Raw genomic sequence first — 18,666 nt, 5'->3', positions numbered from 1 at the left:
CAAAACTACACACACAATTCCAATAAAACTTGACCACAACCTTCATCGCCCGTGATGTACCAAAGATTGTTCACACTCTAAAAAATTGGAGTCGAAGGGTATTTACGGGCAGGGGGTGGGGTTGCCCCCCAAAATAGGTGTTTGCTATAACATTGTTTCAGTGGTCCATTTTGATGACTCTATCCCATGTTTACTTCCTCCTCAGTATCATTATTCTACCAGGTGAGCATCCAGGGGTATTGTCCCTATGTTTGTAGACCATTTTGTGCATGGTGAGGAGTTTCCTCGTTTTGATATCTAGTTTATTATTCCGCAGCTATATTGGAATGCTGGTACTGTGAGTTGGTTTCTGGATTTGATTTTGTCCCTTGGAGAAAGGTATTTTTTTTAAGATCAGCCTCGTTCTACACAGGTATTCTTTGGTAATTGTTTTGCGCCATATTTGGTGGCTCTCTTCTCCTCCGGGGTATTTGTATGATGCTTCGTTGTCAAGCTTCTGTATTGTTGTGTGTGTCAATTTTTATATTGTCCATTTTTGTTGGTCTGCCATGTACGAATTTGTACTTGGCACATTTATCGAGGCCAAATTCCGTTTGAATGTCGTCAGAGTTCAGTTTCACTAATTTGAGTTGTTCTGCCAATTTTTCATCGTTTGGTGCAAAGAGTTTTATATTATCCATGTACAGCAGATGTCACCTTTCTTGTTTTTTTGTAAGTGTGTACGTTAGGGTGTATCCATGTCCTTGCTCATTAATAAGGTTGCTCAGTGGGTCCAGAGCAAGGCAAAACAGGAGTGGCAAAAGGTTATCTCCCTGAAAGATCCCTCGTTGTATCTTCACTCCTGGTATTTCGATCTCTCCTTCCGACTGCTGTAATATCAATGTGGTATTCCAAAGCTCCATTTCCTTAGTCTGTCCATGCCGTGGATAATTTGGTTCTTCTCGTCTCACAGTTGTCGAGTGTTGCCTTGTTTCATAGGAGGTGCTCTATTGTTCCATAGCATTCTCTCTTCCATCCTTTCTGTTCTACCTCGAGACTTCCTTCTTGTGTTAGGTGGTGGAACATCATTTCTGTGATGATTTCCACCAGAAGTTTCACGTTGTTGGTAGACATGTTATTGGTCTATACTTGTGAGGTAGTTTGCTTTCTTCAGATGTTAGCATGAGGCAGGTGTTACTTTCTGTGAGCCACTCATCCAAGGCCTCCTCCCCTGAGATAAGTTTGTTGAATGCTCGAGCGTTGTGATTGTGTAGAGCACTGTTCTTCATTGCGTGGCCCGCGAGCCACTGGCGGCCTAAAGTGCGGCCCCTGACGCGCAGCTGATAATACACAAATGTGAAAACGCGTCATCATAATCCGCCTGAAATGCTATCAAATTGACTCGATGGGTTCAAACGAGTGTTCCAATGCGATGAATAAAAGTAACGTAACTACATGAGTCGATGGCAGTATACAAACAATTATGCTTGCAGCGCAGTAACCACCACCACCACAACAACAACAACCAAAAAAAAAAAAAGCACGTGGAGGTGGGCGCAATAGCAGCCATTTTGGAGTCCTGCAGATGGTGTGGCAGCTCTCACACTGATGTCTTATTGGCAAAAGTGGCCCCCCTATAAAAAATAGTGAAGATCACTGGTGTAGAGCATGTAGTTGCTTCACCTAGAAGTTTGGAATTCCATCCAGGCCTGGGATTTTAAGGTTTGGCAAGCTGTTAGGGTCTCTGTTAGCATTTTGTTATTCACTTTTCTCTGGAACAGCTTGTCAGATTGCCACGAAATTTATACCATATGTGTGACTTCTCATGCAGAATGTTGTAATGATAATTATGACATCATCGGTCACATGGTGTGGCAGCCATGTTGGAAAAAAGGAAAAACGTTAGACCTCTATCTCCAAAACGACTCCATGGAAAACATTGAAACTTGGCACATGTCAAATACTCCCCATGGGGAATAAATAAGTGTGATTTTTTTAATGATGTCATAGGTGCCTTCATTATAATGTCATAATTGCATATTTAAAACGCTACACCCGATCAGTGTGAAAAATTTTGAGGGTCATCTATGGATAAGTTGGTCAACAGAAATTTTTTTTATGATGTCATGGGTCACATGTTCAGTGTGTGTGTGTGTGTGTGTGTGTGTGTGTGTGTGTGTTCGTCTTTCGGCTGCTCCCGTTAGGGGTCGCCACAGCGGATCATCCGTTATGATCCGCATACTGATTTTGGCATAGTTTTTATGCCGAATGCCCTTCCTGACGCAACCCTGGTCGCCTCTTACAACAGGGGGATAAGGATTGGGTTTCGCCGTGATTCCGGGCTGCCCTACACCCTCTCATAGCGCGGCCCAGTGCAGAGCTCCCATCCTCAAGCGATCCTCCGAGTAGCCCGATTACAGGCACACGCCACTACGCCCGGTTATATATTTATATATATATATATATATATATATATATATATATATATATATATATATATATATATATATATATATATATATATATATATATATATATATATATATTGTGGTTACCAGATTCGCAAACCACCATTCAGGTCCCTTAGGTGAGGTATCTCGGTAAGTGCATGTGTAGTTAGGCCCAAACCCGTTGTCTAGTGGGAATACATGTCATTTATACGTGCTGCGACTCTTCAGGATAGCCGTTTTTCTTTTACTATCTTTATTTTGGACCAATCGCCACCATCACAACCACAACATCAACCACCGACCACAACGCCGCTTCACCACAACCGCCATGACCTTTACCGTCGCAACTCGCCACCATCGCATCACCGTCATCTCGCGCCACTCATGGGCACCGATGCTGGACTCGTGTAGGGCGCACGTTGAACAGCGTGTACAAAATCACGGATTTTCTGCTTCAAAAACGGATCCAAAACGACACACGCCCACTTTTTGCCGTCCAATCGGTGAGCGAGGGGCGAATTGGCCCCGCCCCCAGGGCGATCGATATATGCAAATTTGTGGATCAAAAAGCCTTCACGCCCACTTTTTGTCGGGCCAATGGGGAGCGAGTTGAAAGGTCAAAGGGAGGGGGTCAAAGGCGAAGTTACGGGGGGATAAAAGGACGGTGTTCGTCAGTAAAAGGAGTAGTAAGAAGTCGGAACGAGGGAGTAAGAAGTCGGAACGAGGAAGAAGGGAGTCGTAAAGGTCGGAACGAGGCGAAGGAGAGTCGGAACGGAGGGGACGAGCTGTGGAGAGGCGGCGAGTCGGACGAAGGGTGCTCGCGTCGTGCAAGGAGCTGCGCACCCCTGGGAGGCCGGCAGCGCGACCTGGCCGAGGTGGAGACGCTCGTCGCGCAGATGTAAGATCCTCTATACCCCGAGCATCAGCAACCCCCTCCTGTTCCCCCCCGCGCTGAGATAGTGCGACCAAGGGGGCCCCGTTCCCACCCCCCTGCCAGGCACTGTCCACGAGGCCCGCGGGTTGCGGGGCCATCGCCGCTCCGCGTCTCATCACCAGACGGGTAGGCCCGACCAGGTCTCGGCCCCAGGCCTACCCCATTCTTGAGGGTATTTCTTTTCCTTGGTTTTGGGTATGTGTTGTCGGCGCCGTCTGTGAAGTAGAATTGTATAAGTGTTGCCGTGTGCTCGGTAGTCGGAATTAGCTCTGCACTGTGTTTTCACTTTTATGTTTGCTTTTTATGTAAATGGAATTGTGTTTTCTTTTTTTGTGTGCATTTGGTGGAATTGTATTTGTGTGCTTCCCGTGTGCCGAGAATAAACGTGCTTTATTGTTGAACTGTTCTCCCGCTTCGCTTCGTCTTTTCCTCCATTGAATCCCCATCTTGCTTCACGTAAAGGGTTGGTAGTGGGCTGAATACGCCCGATAATTAATCGAACCGTCGAGGTCGACGATAACACCGCTCGGTTATTCTGATAGTACGGAACGGGTCGCTTAAGTGGCCCGTGTCCGAAGTCGACCTGCGGCGAGGTGCGATCGCCCGGTCTATCCTCCGCGTGGGTACTTAGGTAGTTCGAATTTGGCGAGCAACCCTATCCCACGCGGGGGCTGATTGGCTCGATCGCGGTGAGACCGAAAGGTCCACCCGTGACTGGTTCCCGGCGTTAGTCCGAGAGGGTCACGACTGGATTGTCCGTCCGGTGGGCGACGCGCCGCGATTCGAGTTACGTGGCCGTCGCACGCCGGCGGGCGCGAAATCCGCAACACTGGTGTCAGGAGTGGGATACAAATTCATCGCCCTCCTCGCGGCACTGGTATTGGAGAGCGGGACAACAGGCTCTCCTGTCTCCAGCGAAATTCACGGGAATCGGTCCAGGGGTGAGAGAAGCGACCCCCGATTCCCTCCAAATTACGAGCGAGCAAATTAACCCTTCACGAGAAGCAAGATGGCGTCTCAAGGCGAGCGGGAGCCGGGGGTATTAGAAATGTATATGTGTAATAATGTAGAGTCCATGGTCCAGGATGGAATCCCCGAGCAGGAAATGTTGATTGTGCAGGAACACGGACTCGCCCAACTGAACCCAGAACCTGAGGTGGGTGCGGCAGCGGCCGCGGTGTATGACACCTTTCCCCCCCCTCTCCACCAAGACCCTTCCCCAACCCCTGCCGAAACGGCTCACCCAAGCGCACCCCACATGACCCAGCTATACACCATGCTGGCAAAAATGTATGCGGAAACGACAGCGAAGATGATTGCGAACATGAACAAGCAAATGGACGAAGCAAAAACAAAGATGGAAGCGAATATGAAAAACGAAATAAAAAGCATGAACGAAAAGATCGATGCGAGTACACAGCAAATGAAGGAAAGAACGAAAAAGCTGCGGGGTGAGACGCAGAACATGGGCCGATGCCGGCAGGCGGGCATGAAGGCCGTGACAAAGGAAATAATAATAGTTGAGACAAGGGAGGTAAAGGGTGAAGAGGTGACAGAGTTGGCAGAGACACGGGAGACAGAAAAAATAGAGGGAAGACTACACGATGAAGACGGGGTAAGTGACGCACACACACACACGGAGGTAGTGGAGGATAATGGGGGTGAGCTCGCGGAGCGTGCAGGGACCCGGTGTGAGCAGCTGGATGGCCTCCTCCAGGAACGAGGGGAGGGAGTATGCCCCCTTGAGGCGAGTCACGACCAGGTGAGTTCGGTCGTGCTTTGCGAGGTTGAGGGGACGAGTGCTGTGGACGGGTGCACGGAGAGCTTGGGGGGTATAGAGGCCCCGGAGACCCTGGTGGGGACACGAATCCCCAGTGTGGTTGTCCCTGTGTGTGTGGTGCAAGGTGTGAGTGCGTCCCCGTGTGTGGAAGCGACCCCGTGTGTGAGTGGTGTGGTGGCGATGGTGCCGGAGTACGTGCTTCCCAGCACGCCGTGTGTGGATGAGGCACGGTGTGTGAGTGAGGAACCGCGGGTTAGTGCCCCCGCGTGTATGAGTGAGGCACGGTGTGTGGATGAGGCACAGCGGTTGAGTGCCCTCGCGTACGTGGGTGAGGCACCGCGGGTGAGTGCCCCCGCGCGAGTGAATGGAGCACCACGTGTGAGTAGTATGGTTTGTGTGAGTAGTGAGGCACGCGTGAGTGAACGGCCGTGTGCAAGGTCGCTGTGTGCCAGGGAGACCGTGTGTGTGAGAGAGCGGTATGAGAGGGAGATGTCGGTTGGTATGCGGGAGCACGCAGCCGCGTCTCCCCGTGTGAATGTGATGGTGTGGACTGTGTGCGTCGTAACACGCGGGAGTGCGTGTGTCGAATGGAGACGGAGACGGCGACATGAGAAGAGAGAAAGCCGAGTAGCGGCTGTGGTTGTTTCGAGGACCGTGCCGGGTTCACCCAGCAGTGAGCACGCGGTTCGTGCTGTGCAACGCACGAGACCACCACGTGCTCGCTTGCGAGAGTGAAGTCCCGGTCCGGAAACGCACGCGGTGGATTTGCCGATCCCGCGGACGGACAAAGTTTAGGCAGGTAAATGGATTTGGACCGGACGGGTTCCCCACGCGATCGTGTGTGTTAGGCTCCAACGGGCAAAGCACATGTGTTCGCGTGGGGAACCCCTCGAGACGTGGGGCTTGTGTTTTTTTTATGCGCACGGTGACGTCATGGCTGCACGTGTGGTTGGAATCCGGCAGGAGGGGTATCTCTGCCGGATGGTAGCGTCCAAGGAGGGACGAGGAACACGTGCAGCTGCATGACGTCACGGGCAGGTGCAAAGTGTGCAAGCTCTGAGTTGCCGCGCAGGTGCTGCGCATGAAAAAAAAAAAAAGCAAGCCTCACTTTCGGGTGTACAGGATTCCTGGGCAAGGGGTGAAAGACCCCCTTACCTGGGCACAGGATGAAAACTAGTTAGGGGGAAGGGTTAGCTTAGTTAGACCGACTTCATGGGGCAGGGGTAAGTCCTCATGGAGTCCGTGGAATGGATTAGTTAGAGGGATTGTAGTCAGATTTAGGTTGGGAAATAAAATGAGTTTGGAGACAGCGACAGACAGTGAATGTGTAGAGTTGACGTAGTTTAGCTACGTAGTGTTAAAAGGAACGTGCTATAGTTTAAGGGACGACGTGGGAGCACGAGTTAGTTAGGGGAGGTAGTTAGAAGGATGGCAGAGTTCGGTGGTGTGTGTGTTGAAGAGTTGTTGGTGAGTTATGATGTGGAGACATGTTGAGTGAGTGAGGCCAGTGGGTCTGTGTGAGTGGAGCGAATGGGGAATGCATGGTGCGATGAGTGATTGGGGGGAGGAGTGACTCCCACCCAAGGGACCCCGGGGTCAGTGTAGAGTGAGTTAGCTGGGTTAGTCAAATTGAAAAATGGAGGTCGTTTTGTTGTTGGTGGGAAAGTAGGCTCGAGACCCATTTGGAGGGGTGCAGGAGCCCTGTTGACGGGCTTGGGAGCGTGGCTGCGAAAGGTGAGTATCGCTGAGTGGGTACCCCGGGCACCAGGCTAGTCGGCCGCGGTAGGCCAAGGGCCCATGGGGGGCCGGGATAGAGTAGTGGGCACGGGTGCGCCTGCTTGGTGCGGGGCCCGGGGCGCCATTAGCCGCGTGGGCAGTGCAGTGGGCACGGGTGACCCTCGGAAAGGGGCCCGGGAGGCCGGCCTGCCACGTGTGCGTTTCAGGGGAGGTGCCATGGGGGGCACTCCCCGGTGTTAGGGAGCTGGTAGGCTCGGAGGCAGTGTAGTGCCCGGGGGTGCCATAGCGGGAGAATCGGCAGAGGGTCGTGCCTGCCAAAGGGAGCCACGTGTCCCAGCCAGGAGACCGTGTGAGGGCACGGAGAGAAAATTGGGGGGCGAGGCCCGAAATTGTGAGGACACCAACACAGGCGACGGGAATCTGGGTTGTTAGAACCAATAGTTTAAGCGAGAGGCGCTTGTTGAAAGCCCCGGGGTAGTTTAACAGTTAAATGGTTAGGGTAGATTAGGAGATGTACCCCTCCGCACCATCCATCCCCTCGCTCTCGTGGTGGGCCGCTGGACCCACTTGGTGTTAAGATCGCCGAGCTCTGGGGAGGCCATTCTGAGGCTTCGCTGGGCCTCGACACAGGACGTTAGCTCTCCCTTATTCCCCTCCGGGAAGGGAACGTAGGGGTTGGGAGTAGGCTAGGTGACAGGATAGGTTAGCCGAACAAGGACGATAAAGGGGGTTAGGGTGCGATTGACAGTGAGGGAGTAAACATAAAAACAACAGAAAAAAATTAAGTTGGGGCTAAATTGGGGTTTGACAAATTAAGGGAGTGGGTATGTACAGTGACAGGCAAAGGCGATAGGTTGGGAGGGAGACAGGTATGTAGGTCCGAGCCCGCCTTCCAAGTGGCCAGCACCACCGCACTCCCTCCACCAACCTCCACTGAACGGCAAAGGCTGGCCAACTTCATCGGCTGGCCGTGTTTTGCTTCAGGGCGGAGGCCGGCCAAGTTCATCGGCAGCTGTGTGCTGCAAGGCCTGTGCCGGCCAGTTCATCTGCCGGCTGTGTTTGCCTGCAGCGGCCTTCTTCTGCGGGCTGTGTTTGCCTGCCACCTTTGCCATGCCATGCCCACTGCCCACGTTCACCAGCCCCGTTCAATTTTTGCTTTGCCCCCCCTGTTCATTTCCATGTGCGCCAGGATCCGCAAGGCAACAGTTTGCAAGCTGCAAGAACTGCCCTGTTGGCAGCTACAACACGGGCCTGCAGTGGCGGCCCGTGCACCGTGTTTGCGTTCATGCATCCATTCGTTGTGCTCATTGCGTGTGCCACTTGAGCTGGCACGGAGACTGCGTTGTGCAGCCCAAGCACCGTTGTGGTTCACTGAGTTCAGTTCAAAAGGGAAGGCCTTGGACTGCGTGTGAGCAGCCAGCCACGTTCCCTGTCACCTGCATTGTTTGAGCCAGAGACTGCATGCGGGCAGCCTGGCTCCCTGCTAACTGCTTTCTTTTGCAGAGTTCAGTGATCCTGGGCCATGGTTTAGTGTAAAATTTGTAAGTTAAGGTTAAGATGTACTGTAAATATGAGTGCGCCCCCGGCATGTTTGTCTTAGCGCCGGCAATTTTATTTAAGTCGTCCGTGTGAGTGAGTTTGTTTAGATAGTTACGCAGCCCTCAGGTTATTTATTTTGGGGACACGAATACCATGAATGTCGCACTCAGGGATCCGTAGGTAAAATGTACTAGGGGAAAACTACACATGATGGCACACGAAAATTTGACGACTCGGGACGAGTCTGTAAAAAGGGAAGGGGGTAGTGTTGTGGTTACCAGATTCGCAAACCACCATTCAGGTCCCTTAGGTGAGGTATCTCGGTAAGTGCATGTGTAGTTAGGCCCAAACCCGTTGTCTAGTGGGAATACATGTCATTTATACGTGCTGCGACTCTTCAGGATAGCCGTTTTTCTTTTACTATCTTTATTTTGGACCAATCGCCACCATCACAACCACAACATCAACCACCGACCACAACGCCGCTTCACCACAACCGCCATGACCTTTACCGTCGCAACTCGCCACCATCGCATCACCGTCATCTCGCGCCACTCATGGGCACCGATGCTGGACTCGTGTAGGGCGCACGTGGAACAGCGTGTACAAAATCACGGATTTTCTGCTTCAAAAACGGATCCAAAACGACACACGCCCACTTTTTGCCGTCCAATCGGTGAGCGAGGGGCGGGTGGCCCCGCCCCCAGGGCGATCGATATATGCAAATTTGTGGATCAAAAGGCCTTCACGCCCACTTTTTGTCGGGCCAATGGGGAGCGAGTTGAAAGGTCAAAGGGAGGGGGTCAAAGGCGAAGTTACGGGGGGATAAAAGGACGGTGTTCGTCAGTAAAAGGAGTAGTAAGAAGTCGGAACGAGGGAGTAAGAAGTCGGAACGAGGAAGAAGGGAGTCGTAAAGGTCGGAACGAGGCGAAGGAGAGTCGGAACGGAGGGGACGAGCTGTGGAGAGGCGGCGAGTCGGACGAAGGGTGCTCGCGTCGTGCAAGGAGCTGCGCACCCCTGGGAGGCCGGCAGCGCGACCTGGCCGAGGTGGAGACGCTCGTCGCGCAGATAATAAAGATCCTCTATACCCCGAGCATCAGCAACCCCCTCCTGTTCCCCCCGCGCTGAGATAGTGCGACCAAGGGGGCCCCGTTCCCACCCCCCTGCCAGGCACTGTCCACGAGGCCCGCGGGTTGCGGGGCCATCGCCGCTCCGCGTCTCATCACCAGACGGGTAGGCCCGACCAGGTCTCTCGGCCCCAGGCCTACCCCATTCTTGAGGGTATTTCTTTTCCTTGGTTTTGGGTATGTGTTGTCGGCGCCGTCTGTGAAGTAGAATTGTATAAGTGTTGCCGTGTGCTCGGTAGTCGGAATTAGCTCTGCACTGTGTTTTCACTTTTATGTTTGCTTTTTATGTAAATGGAATTGTGTTTTCTTTTTTTGTGTGCATTTGGTGGAATTGTATTTGTGTGCTTCCCGTGTGCCGAGAATAAACGTGCTTTATTGTTGAACTGTTCTCCCGCTTCGCTTCGTCTTTTCCTCCATTGAATCCCCATCTTGCTTCACGTAAAGGGTTGGTAGTGGGCTGAATACGCCCGATAATTAATCGAACCGTCGAGGTCGACGATAACACCGCTCGGTTATTCTGATAGTACGGAACGGGTCGCTTAAGTGGCCCGTGTCCGAAGTCGACCTGCGGCGAGGTGCGATCGCCCGGTCTACCCTCCGCGTGGGTACTTAGGTAGTTCGAATTTGGCGAGCAACCCTATCCCACGCGGGGGCTGATTGGCTCGATCGCGGTGAGACCGAAAGGTCCACCCGTGACTGGTTCCCGGCGTTAGTCCGAGAGGGTCACGACTGGATTGTCCGTCCGGTGGGCGACGCGCCGCGATTCGAGTTACGTGGCCATCGCACGCCGGCGGGCGCGAAGACCGCAACAATATATATATATATTTGTTACGGTTGTGGAAATTCACAGTACACCATACAGGTCCTTTAGATCAGTTATGTCTAAGTCTGTGTTCAGATAGATTTCCCCACCGTCGTCTAGCGGGATGTGATCTTTGAGGTAGTGTTTTTCTTTTGCTATCTTTATTTTGGACCAACCACCACCAACCGCATCTCAACAACCACAGCCACCTTCTCCACAACCGCATTAACCACAACCACACCACCATCATGACCACCACAAAACGCCAGCCACGCCCCCATTACCACAACCACCATAACCACAACCACCATCGCGTTTCCACCTCTGCACACGGTTGCGAGAAGCCTGGCATTCGTCGCGGGGGAACGGACGACGGCCTCACCCACTCCCCCCAACGAATAACCCTGCGAGAGGAACAAAAAGCAACAAAAGCTATGAAAAAAGGCAAAAGAAAGGCCCCAATCCAGGAGAAAAAATGGGCTTCTTCTGGAAGTTTCCCGCGTGTGCTGGAAGAAGGGGCGAGAGGCGAGGGCGGGCGGAGCTCGAGATATAAGGAGGAGGCGCAGGCTCTGGAGTGTGTGTGTGTGTGTATCGTACGCTGAAGCTTTTCTCTCTCTATCTGGGCTCTGCATCGCGCGCGCTCGCTGGATCGCGCACGCTCTTGCAGTCCCTCTGGAGGCGTGGATTGGGTCGTTGGTTGTGTGCGAGGAAGCTCTCTCGGGGAGGTCGTATCGAGGAGGACGGTGCCCAATAATTCACCATATGGTCACGTTCTCTTTCTTTCCTTTTCTGGGTTTTGTGTGTGTGTGTTTGTGGCGCCAGTCCCAGAAGTAAAACTGCATAAGTGACTGTACATTATAACTATAGACAAACGCTTGTAGTTCTCTTTCTGCTCGTGTCCTGTTCCCTTACCCCCATTGCTTGCATACATGACTGCATGACTGCATATGTATCGTCTGTGTAATAAATGTCATTGTGTGAATGTTGACCAGTTCATTGTGTCCTTTCCCTCAATTGAACTGCCATAATTAAGTTCGGAATATAGCTAGTTGTTAATAACCGATAAGTAATCAGATCCGGCAGGGCTTGGCGATATACACCGCTCGGCAAATTGCAAATGGAGTGAGCTGCTTTGCGGCTTGTTTCCAAGCTGGTCCCGTCGAGGTGTAAATCCCTGGCATTTCTGTCTATGCGCATAATTAGGTAAATCGACAATTCGGCGATCGGACCCTGTCGCGCGTGGACAGAATAGCTGGCTGATTTTCGGTGTGATTAAAACACACCCGTGGCTGGATTTTGGCGTTGATCCGAAAGCTGCGACGAGGTTTGTCTGTTCGGTGCGCAAGAACGGCCACCATTGGCTAGAAGTGGTCGCCCGCACGCCGGCGGGCGGGAAACTACAACAATATTGTTGCGGTGGGGGGTACCGAGACAACAACTTGTCACTCGGGGATTAATCCCTGGTTGTCCTCGGTAGAGCCGGATCTGGGGCCACCGCTCACAATTAACATTATGGTACGGTGGGTTGTTCTCAAACCACAAACTCCACCCAGTCAACCACGAGTTCCAGTGTCCGCCGTCTAATTATTCCGTTTAACTTGAGGTCATGTGGTTACCTGAGTGGGGAGCGTGCCCTCGGCAAAGCACCAATGTTGTCTGATTAGATTTTAATTCGGGTGGCCGAGCGTTTTAACCTCTGGTGCGGTTAAAACGATGCCAGGAAATCAATCAAAATGCCATGAAAGAGACAAAGAGCAGATGCTTATCGGGAGTTGACCAACTTACAGCTAAACGTAGACAAGGATACCCAGCAGATCATTCAGGGGGAGGGGAGGGGGGGGAGAATCGTCTCGCTCATCAGAAAGTCGTCTGTGAAGCGAAAGCGTCCTGAAAATGCGTGCGTGCGTGTCACGTCCATCGCTCGCACCCAGCTTTGCCGTGCACCCTCTCGCGGGGCAGCCTTGAATGCCAGTCGATGTCCGGAGGGCACCGAGATCGTCCATTGCGAGTTTAGACCCTGGTGTTGTTGGTGATCGACCAGAGCCTCACTTGTTGGCGGCACTGTTCACACCCACACGCTCACCACACGCTCCCTTGCCGAAGCACTGGAAGGGTGAATTGTCTCTTTGGTGTTGGTTAGACACCCGCTTCTTGCTCGCTTCTCTCGCCCTTTGCTTTTTTCCTCTCTGGACTTTTTCTCCTCAGAGAACGTCCCTCTTTTGCTCGTTTTTTTTAATATCTCAGAAGGTCTCTCCCCCGCAGAACGCACCTCATGCTTTCTCTCACTCATTTTTATATCCCCGGGCCGTCTCCGCTGGGTGCCGTCCGCCCCAAGCTCACCCCGCCCCACTGTGGTACGGTTACCATAATGACCCGTGTGCTCTCAAAAAAGGCGGGCATCGGAGCTCGCGAAAGAATGTTGCTGAGGAAAAAATGAGGGCGGGCTTCAGAGCTCGTGAAAGAATGTTGCTGAGGAAAAATGAGGGTGGGCTTCAGAGCTCATGAAAGAAATGTGTGTAAACGTGTCTGTCATGAAGAAAAAATCTTCCCATAAGAGAGGGGATCTATCCTTTACCCTTCTCAATGCATCACATTTAAGATCCCATTAAACATGGGGACGGGGCTAATCTGAACATGCATTGAAGGAAATAACCGTCTGAGGACCTGGATGTGTGGATGCATTCATCAGACCGGATCCTAAAATCCGCAACAATATATATGTATATCTATAACGTGTGTGTGTGTGTGTGTGTGTGTGTGTGTGTGTGTGTGTGTGTGTGTGTGTGTGTGTGTGTGTGTGTGTGTGTGTGTGTGTGTGTGTGTGTGTGTGGTGTGTGCGCGCGCATCTAGGGTTTCAAATGTGGAATGGAGTCCTCCGAGGGTGGGCTCAAAGTATCCACCTTAATTTCAGTAAGGGGTCACGATTCCGAGACCAAGATGTGAAGTTTTCTGTTCTCAAGGTTTTTTTTTTTCCGAGGGCTCTCTTCAGGATTATCACTGAGCCCCGGACGGCTTCCAACTGTAGTTTGTTTGTAGTGATATTCCCAGGGATGGTTTTTAATACCTCTGTGAGGTTCTTTATCATCACTGGTACAACTTTGGTATTCTTCAGCTTCCAGGATCTTTTCACTTTGTGGTTTAGATCTTGGTATTTGGACATTTTCTTGATTTCTGCATCGTTAGTCCAAAATCACCGGTATTATCATCTCAATGAGCAATGCCTTCTTCTCCTTTTTTTTTTGTACCCAAGTATGATATCTGGTCGCAATGCTTTGTTTTCGATGTTCATGCCTGATGGAATCATTAGGTCGTATGTGAGCAGCACTTCCATGTTTTCAGTGGTTGGTTTTGGTTCATTTTCCGACAAATTTTCTGGAACTGGAATATCAAAGTTTTTTTGCAGATGTGCCAGTGGATTACTTTACAAACTCTGTTGTGTCGTTGTGTGTACAGCTGTTCTGACATGAGTTTTTTATTTTATTTTATTTTATTTTTTTGTCGTGTTCGGTCATTAAGCGTCACATATCATTATTTTTGCTGACACCACCTCCACCTGTCCTATTTATTTTATTTTTTCCTCCTCTTCCCAACCCTTTTCTCTCACTGTCCCCTCCTCACTCCCCCCTCCAGATAAAATGCAGCACTCTCCTCCCACACCTCTGTCACTCTCTCATTGTCTCTGTGTGTGTATGTGTGTGTCTCTTTCTCTCACACACCCTCCCTTCCGCAGTGAATAGCAACGTTTGGTGAGGTGTCGTGCTCCCCACCTACCCCCTAACTCCCCTCCCCTTCATCCTCTCTGCCTCCCCTTCCCCCTCTCACTCTTGAACATTTTTTTGGATTCTCCTTATTAGGTGTGTGTATATATGTGTTGGTGTTAGTGTGTGCACACATTTGTGCTAGTGTGTGCATGTTGGTGTTGGTGTGTGCACACATGAGTGTTTATGCGTGAAAGCATTAGTGTTGGTGTGCACACATTTGTGCTAGTGTGTGCATGTTGGTGTTGGTGTGTGCACACATTAGTGTTTATGCGTGAAAGCATTAGTGTTAGTGTGTGTGTAATTGTTAGCGTGTGTGTGCATGCTTTGGTGCTTGTGTGTACGTGCATTCGTGTTCGTGTGCATGTTTAGTGTGCGAGTATGCGTCGGTGTTCGTGTGTGCAGGTGTTCATGTTGGTGGTGTGATTGTGCTTGTGCCTCTGCGTTGGTGCATGTTTGTGGGTCATGAGCTTTTGCACGTCCGCATGTGTCCGTGCACTGCAGTGAGATCCGATGGATGAGGTTGTACGCAGCTCCGTTTTACAAAACAAACAGAGTTTCCTGAGGGATCTGAACCCTTTGTACATCGTTGATCACCTGGTTAGTGATGGAATTCTCAATGAGAAGGAAGAGGAAGACATTTGTTCACAGGTACGTACAACCAAATGATGAGTGAGGGGGAACCCAGGGACTTTGCTGATGTCCCCTCGTGGTTTGAACCGTTTGTACTGCTTGTTGTGTAGTTTGCTTAATCCTTCATATTGCTCTGCTAATTGGTTATGTTTGTTAGCATTCCAAGGAAAGTTTTAACCTTAAAATGAAGATGTTTAATCCACAGTGTGATCAATCTGGATGTGGTCGTTATGAGGTTTAAATGCAGGTTCAGATTATGCGTAAAATGAATGATTTTAGTTGTTTCTGTCGCCAGGAAAACAGAAATTTTAATTGTTTTTAATTTTATCTTTGGACTTGTCAAGGCTTGTGGATGAGCAAAGGCCCTCTGTTTTACTGGACAATGGAAAAGGGACGTTTGGCAGAAACAGCACACCATCACCAACACCAGCAATGGACCTGTCAAAATGGTACATGGAATCCAAAATGGTACTTGGAATCCAAAATGGTACATGGTATCAAAAATAGACTATGGTATCAAAAATAGAACAAGGTAACAAAAATAGAACTTGGTATTTGCAAATGATACTTGTATCTAAAATGGTACATGGTATCTAAAATGGTACGTGGTATCCAAACTCGTATGTGGTATCCAAAATGGTACGTGATATCCAAAATGGTGTGCACGTGGTATCCAAAATGGTACGTGATATGCAAAATGGGACGTGGTATCCAAAATGTGACATGGTATCCAAAATGGTACTTGTTATCGAAAATGGTACTTGTTATCGAAAATGGTACGTGGTATCCAAAATGGTACGTGATATCCAAAATGGTGTACACGTGGTATCCAAAATGGTGCATGGAATTCAAAATGGTACGTGGTGTCAAAAATGGTACGTGGATTCTAAAATGGTATGTGGTTGTGGTTTGGAGGCTTAGAGCTGGACCTTTTCCTTTTGAGAGCTGGTCCAATACTTGGAACGTCATTTATTCCTGACAAATCTTACTCTCTCACTCTCACTCTCACTCTCACTCTCACTCACAGGACCGTCTGGCAGCCCTGCTCTGCCTCCTCCCCTCCACTCCAATTCTCTGCCCCCCTCCCCATCTGCTTTCTTAATTCTCTTGAGGATGTTGAGCAACTCAAACTCATGGGTATCACAAATGAGCCATGATTTTTCTTGGGCAAACCACATTTCCAAGCTGGCCTCCAAAGCCAGTCACCGACTGGGCATCCTCCGTCACACAAAATCCTTCCTTGGCACACCTGAGCACCTATCCACCTCCAAGGCCTTCATCCGCAGCTTGACGGAGTACTGTTCTCCTCTCTGGCCTGGCTCCCCTGCTTCATACCTCGTTCAGCTTCTTCCATCATCATGATGATGTTCAAGTCTTTCGCCTGTTTGACATTAACCACAATGGCATGTGTGATTTGTACGCGGTTGAGTGTTTCTCCATCGACCGTTTATTCTTCTCTTTTCCCCGTTTTGTTGTTGGAACACTTTTTTCCTGACACGTAGTGAACTGTTCTGATGAGATGACAACTCCGTTTGACCCCTCTTTAGATCTTGATCTTGCCTCCATGTTGGTGCAGATCGAAGGTCGCCATTTCACCATTGTGTACCTCGTTTAGTATGATGACGTGTCTGGAGTTCACATTTAGGTGATGCCGAATGTGTATGACGGTATTTGTTTGTCCCGTTGAAAGTTTTTATTTATTTTTTTATTTATTCATTTTCCCATCATCGATGAATCTGAGACCAGCAAGAAGTGAAAACTGTCTTTATTTATTTATTTATTTATTTTCCGAAGCAGATTTATGGTGTGAAAGCAATTCTTTGTTGAGTGTCCATTTGTAAAACCTGCTCGCTCCATTCCCAACCTCCCATGGTTCGATCCCAAGCCTTTCATGGATGATCTTTGCGAACGATTTACAAGTGTTGGAGAGGAGGCGAATTGGGATCTCACGGTAATTCTTCACATTCATCTTATCTCATTTTGATGGATCAGTATTCAGTACCAGCACAGAGTTCTTCTACATTATGGGGATTTTTCCATCTTCCCATCTTCCAAGCATTTTATAAATGGTATTGCTAATATACTGGACAGAAGTTCACCGCCATCTTTGATTGCATCAATAACAATTTCATCTTCTCCAGGGGCCTTGCATTCATCACCATCTGTTTTGCCTTCCAGCTGTTGGAATGGGTGTTTCATCTCATGATTGATATTTTTATCGGCAGGTACGTAGGTAATAAATAGAGGGAAATTTGGAGTTGGGATGTCATCAATCAGGAAAGCATTATGTTTGTAGTGAAGGTGTTTTTATTGTAAGCAAGGAAAACGATCTGAATTGAGGGATCAGAGATTCGAGTTCAAAGGCGAGGATGGAGAACCAGATTGAGGAGGATGGAAGTCAGGCCACGTGTCCAACGAAATCCAAACGAGTAACACAAAAGCAGGTTTGCAAAGACTGGTATTCATAACTGCAGTAACAGGGACACACGACCCATTTTATAATTGTTTAATGATCAGACATTGCAGGTGGGGACCATTTGTCAATCGGTTGAACGTGGCTTATGATCAGACATTGCAGGTAGGGACCATTTGTCATTTAGTAGAACATGGCTTATGGAGGAGCAAGGCACGTGTATTCCTCTTGTTGAGATTCATTAGTCTCCGTTGGACTTAGTCCGAAAAGGGGGCTGATTGATTTTGGCTTGATTTCCGTGTGCGTGCATGCATGCGTGTGCATCCGCAACCATATCTTGGACATGTATGGACTGATTTTATTCACGCTTGGCACAAAGACAACACGTGATGGTTTACATTGGCACGTCATTCCCCCCCCCCCTCCCCGATATCAGATCCAAGATGGCCGACTGCGGGCCATTTTAGTTGTAAAAAAAATAAATATCCGGTGTCAAACGTGTCCTCAATCATTTCTCAGACATGAATTTACTGATGTTGTTCAAACTTGGCATACAGATAACGAATGATGCCTTACGTATGCACATCCTTTGTTTTCAAGATCAGATCCAAGATGGCCGACTGGTGGCCGTTTTGTTAATCTAAATGTGTCTCCAACCATTTTAGTTAGAGAGCCCAGTGACGTTTAATTAAAGTATTGAGCACGAAAGGTTTCAAGGTGTCATTTGATGGCCCATGGCATGAAAAACTAAATAAACCGTTTTCTTGAGTTTGGCCTCCATGGCCTTCAAGGGTTTTAGGTCCCTGAAAAAGGCCCCTTTTGTACTTTTAATCAAACTATCGAGCACGAGAAAAACGAAAATTGAAATCGTCCATTTATTGAACTGAAATCATGAAATGACAACTCAAGAATGAAAATACGCAGGCTTGGCTGAACAAGAAGGCCCCAAAAAGGGCCCCCAGTTTGTTTCAATAAAACTTTTAAGCACGAACTCCAAAGTGGTCTTAGAATACTCCTTTAATGTCCAAATCATCAAAAACACCGCTCAAGAAAAAAATTACCTTGACCCGTCAAGACAAGAAGGGCCCAAATTAGAGGAGGTGCTGAAAAAGGGTCCAAATCGGACACTTGAAAAGAACAAGCGTATGCTGTCATTAAGCAGTGTCATCGCCATCATCAATGTCATCCAAGTCGTCCTCATCTTCTAACAGAGCACTTTCATCTACCTTGTATGAAACTTCTGTTCATTTTCATCATCACCATCACTATTTTCATCGTCTTCCTTCTGCTTTTCAGGAATAACATCGTCTGGAATTTGGTCGCCTTCAAACCACACAAAACGATAAGTGCCGTCAATCAACTCCCAACCCTTACTCGGTATTTTGGTCATACTGTTGAGGTGAGCATCACGCCAGCATTTCGCCACGAACGCAGTTCTTTCAATTTCCTGTCTCAGACATGAGACCTGTGTCTCAATTTCCTGTCTCAGACCTGTGCCTCGCAAGGTGGTAAGC

The 18,666-nt window shown here is 49.4% G+C and overlaps 1 protein-coding gene across 6 annotated transcripts in view; it reads left to right on the top strand.

The window, feature by feature from the left end:
- APAF1 (apoptotic peptidase activating factor 1) overlaps positions 1-18,666 on the top strand; it is a 515,858-nt gene that overhangs the window by 4,483 nt on the left and 492,709 nt on the right. For 4 of the 6 annotated variants that reach the window (XR_015059575.1, XM_085886646.1, XM_085886643.1 and 1 more), the window contains exons 2-3: positions 14,611-14,757; positions 16,625-16,690. Coding sequence is in view for 5 of the 6 variants with exons in the window: in XM_085886646.1 (XP_085742772.1) it covers positions 14,620-14,757; positions 16,625-16,690 (204 nt within the window). In the remaining variant the exon portion in view is untranslated. The remainder of the gene's footprint in view (positions 1-14,610; positions 14,758-16,624; positions 16,691-18,666) is intronic. The other 2 variants (XM_085886644.1, XM_085886647.1) reach the window with 1 other exon arrangement.

The sequence above is a fragment of the Eptatretus burgeri genome, chromosome 6, assembly GCF_056783735.1.
Source record: "Eptatretus burgeri isolate ZD-2024b chromosome 6, Ebu_testis_v1, whole genome shotgun sequence".
NCBI classification, from domain to species: Eukaryota; Metazoa; Chordata; class Myxini; order Myxiniformes; family Myxinidae; genus Eptatretus; species Eptatretus burgeri.
The sequence above is the reverse complement of the archived record's forward strand: the minus strand, read 5'-3'. Positions and strand labels throughout refer to the sequence as shown.